General features: G+C 58.8%; 1 protein-coding gene across 1 annotated transcript; it reads left to right on the top strand.

Moving 5' to 3' along the window:
• Nucleotides 1-638: 638 nt before the first annotated feature.
• LOC120685168 lies at nucleotides 639-1,271 on the top strand. The gene has a single exon (XM_039966992.1). It carries the CDS (start codon nucleotides 639-641, stop codon nucleotides 1,269-1,271), a length of 633 nt encoding a protein of 210 aa, XP_039822926.1.
• Nucleotides 1,272-1,652: the final 381 nt, after the last annotated feature.

Genomic DNA, 1,652 nt, shown 5'->3' with positions numbered 1-1,652 from the left:
ATTCGTAGATGATAAGCAACAAAGCACAACGGATCTACTAAAAGCCACGCTACGAACATCAAGATAACTAGTATTACTCGCCATAAAAAATGCTTCAGTACGAGTAATACCAAGGTAAAAGCAATAACAATGCTGCCCTGATCGCGAGAAGCAATCAGGGCAGCATGGCGCTTACTTGGATGAAACCCTAGGATTAGGGGTGGCGATGCACCGAGAGTTGTTGTTTGCGAGACGTGATGACGCTCTCCTTTACGAATAACAAAGGGTACATATTTATAGTCCGGAGACTTGGGAAACAATCTAAACTAATCTTGTCCCGATTGGACTCTATCTATAATCTTAAACTAAATCTAAGATACATGGCCCATGTGGCCCAAATGCTCACGCAGGAGCCGATTTATAAGTCTTCTTCAATCTTCTGCTTTAAGCCCATCTTGCTTTCGGCCCATAAATTAATCCTGTTAATTTACGGTGATAACACCCACCCGGCCGCGCCGCCTCTCTGACTACGCCACCACAAGTGCCACCTCCCTGGCCGCGCCGCCCTAGGTCGCGTCGCCCCCTGGCCGCGCTACCGCTACGCCGCGCCGCTTCCCTGGCCGCGCCGCCCCCAGCGCCGATCAATCTGATCCAGCGCCATGTCGACAGATTCGTCCACCTCGTCGGCGTCCAACCCTAGCTCCGGCATCGGCACGACGCCTGGCTCCTCCGACTCCGTCCTCCCGGTCTTCATCAACCCGTACGCCTCCATCAACGTCAAGACCCACGTCCCCATGGAGCTCGACCTCCGGCTGCCAAACTACAACAAGTGGAACGCCTTCTTCACCGCCATGTGCGGCAAGTTCGGCCTTCTAGGACACATCAACGGCACCATCACGTCCCGTCCGACTGATCCCACCTGGAATCAGACGGACGCTTGTGTGCACAGCTGGATGTACGGCTCCGTCTCCGATGGGGTTCTTGACGTTGCCATGGCGCCAGATCAGACCGCCCGTGCTCTCTACACGGCCATCTGTGATCTGTTCCAGGCGAACCAGGAGCCGCGCGGCGTCATCCTGAACCAGGAGTTCGCCTCCTTGTCTCAGGGCGACCTTCCCATCGAGGCTTACGCCTCGCAACTGAAGCAGACTGCCGACGCTCTTCGCAATGTCGGCCACCCCATCCTGGATCGCCAACTGGTACTCAACCTGCTGAACGGCATCAACCCACGCCTCGCCAACACCGCCGACATCATCGCCAACACGAGGCCATTGCCCTTACTACCTCCATGACGGCAGCCTCCACCTCTGTGTCCTGCCACTCGACATCCTCGCCTGCTTCATAGCCCCGCAGCGGCGGCAGAGGCAAGGGCAAGGGCAAAGGCGGCAACGGCGGCAGCAGCAATGGTGGTGGTGGCAGCGGCGGCCGCAAGCAGCAGCAACAGCAGACGGGCTAGGGTTCCCAAGGAGGAACGCGCGGCAGACCCCAGCCCGTCGGCCCATGGGTCTGCTTCAACCCGTGGGCCTGGGGCCCACAACAACAGTGGCGCCCTCCCATGGCGCCCTTCCCTCAGGCTCACACCGCCTTCGCGCCGCCGTAGGTGTCAACTCCTGCGCCAGCGCCCGCCGGCTACCCTGCACCAGGCCCTTCCATGATGGGCGCATGGGACCAGG

This window comes from Panicum virgatum, chromosome 8N (assembly GCF_016808335.1).
Source record: "Panicum virgatum strain AP13 chromosome 8N, P.virgatum_v5, whole genome shotgun sequence".
In the NCBI taxonomy this organism is placed as follows: Eukaryota; Viridiplantae; Streptophyta; class Magnoliopsida; order Poales; family Poaceae; genus Panicum; species Panicum virgatum.
This window is presented reverse-complemented; position numbering and strand designations above follow the sequence as displayed.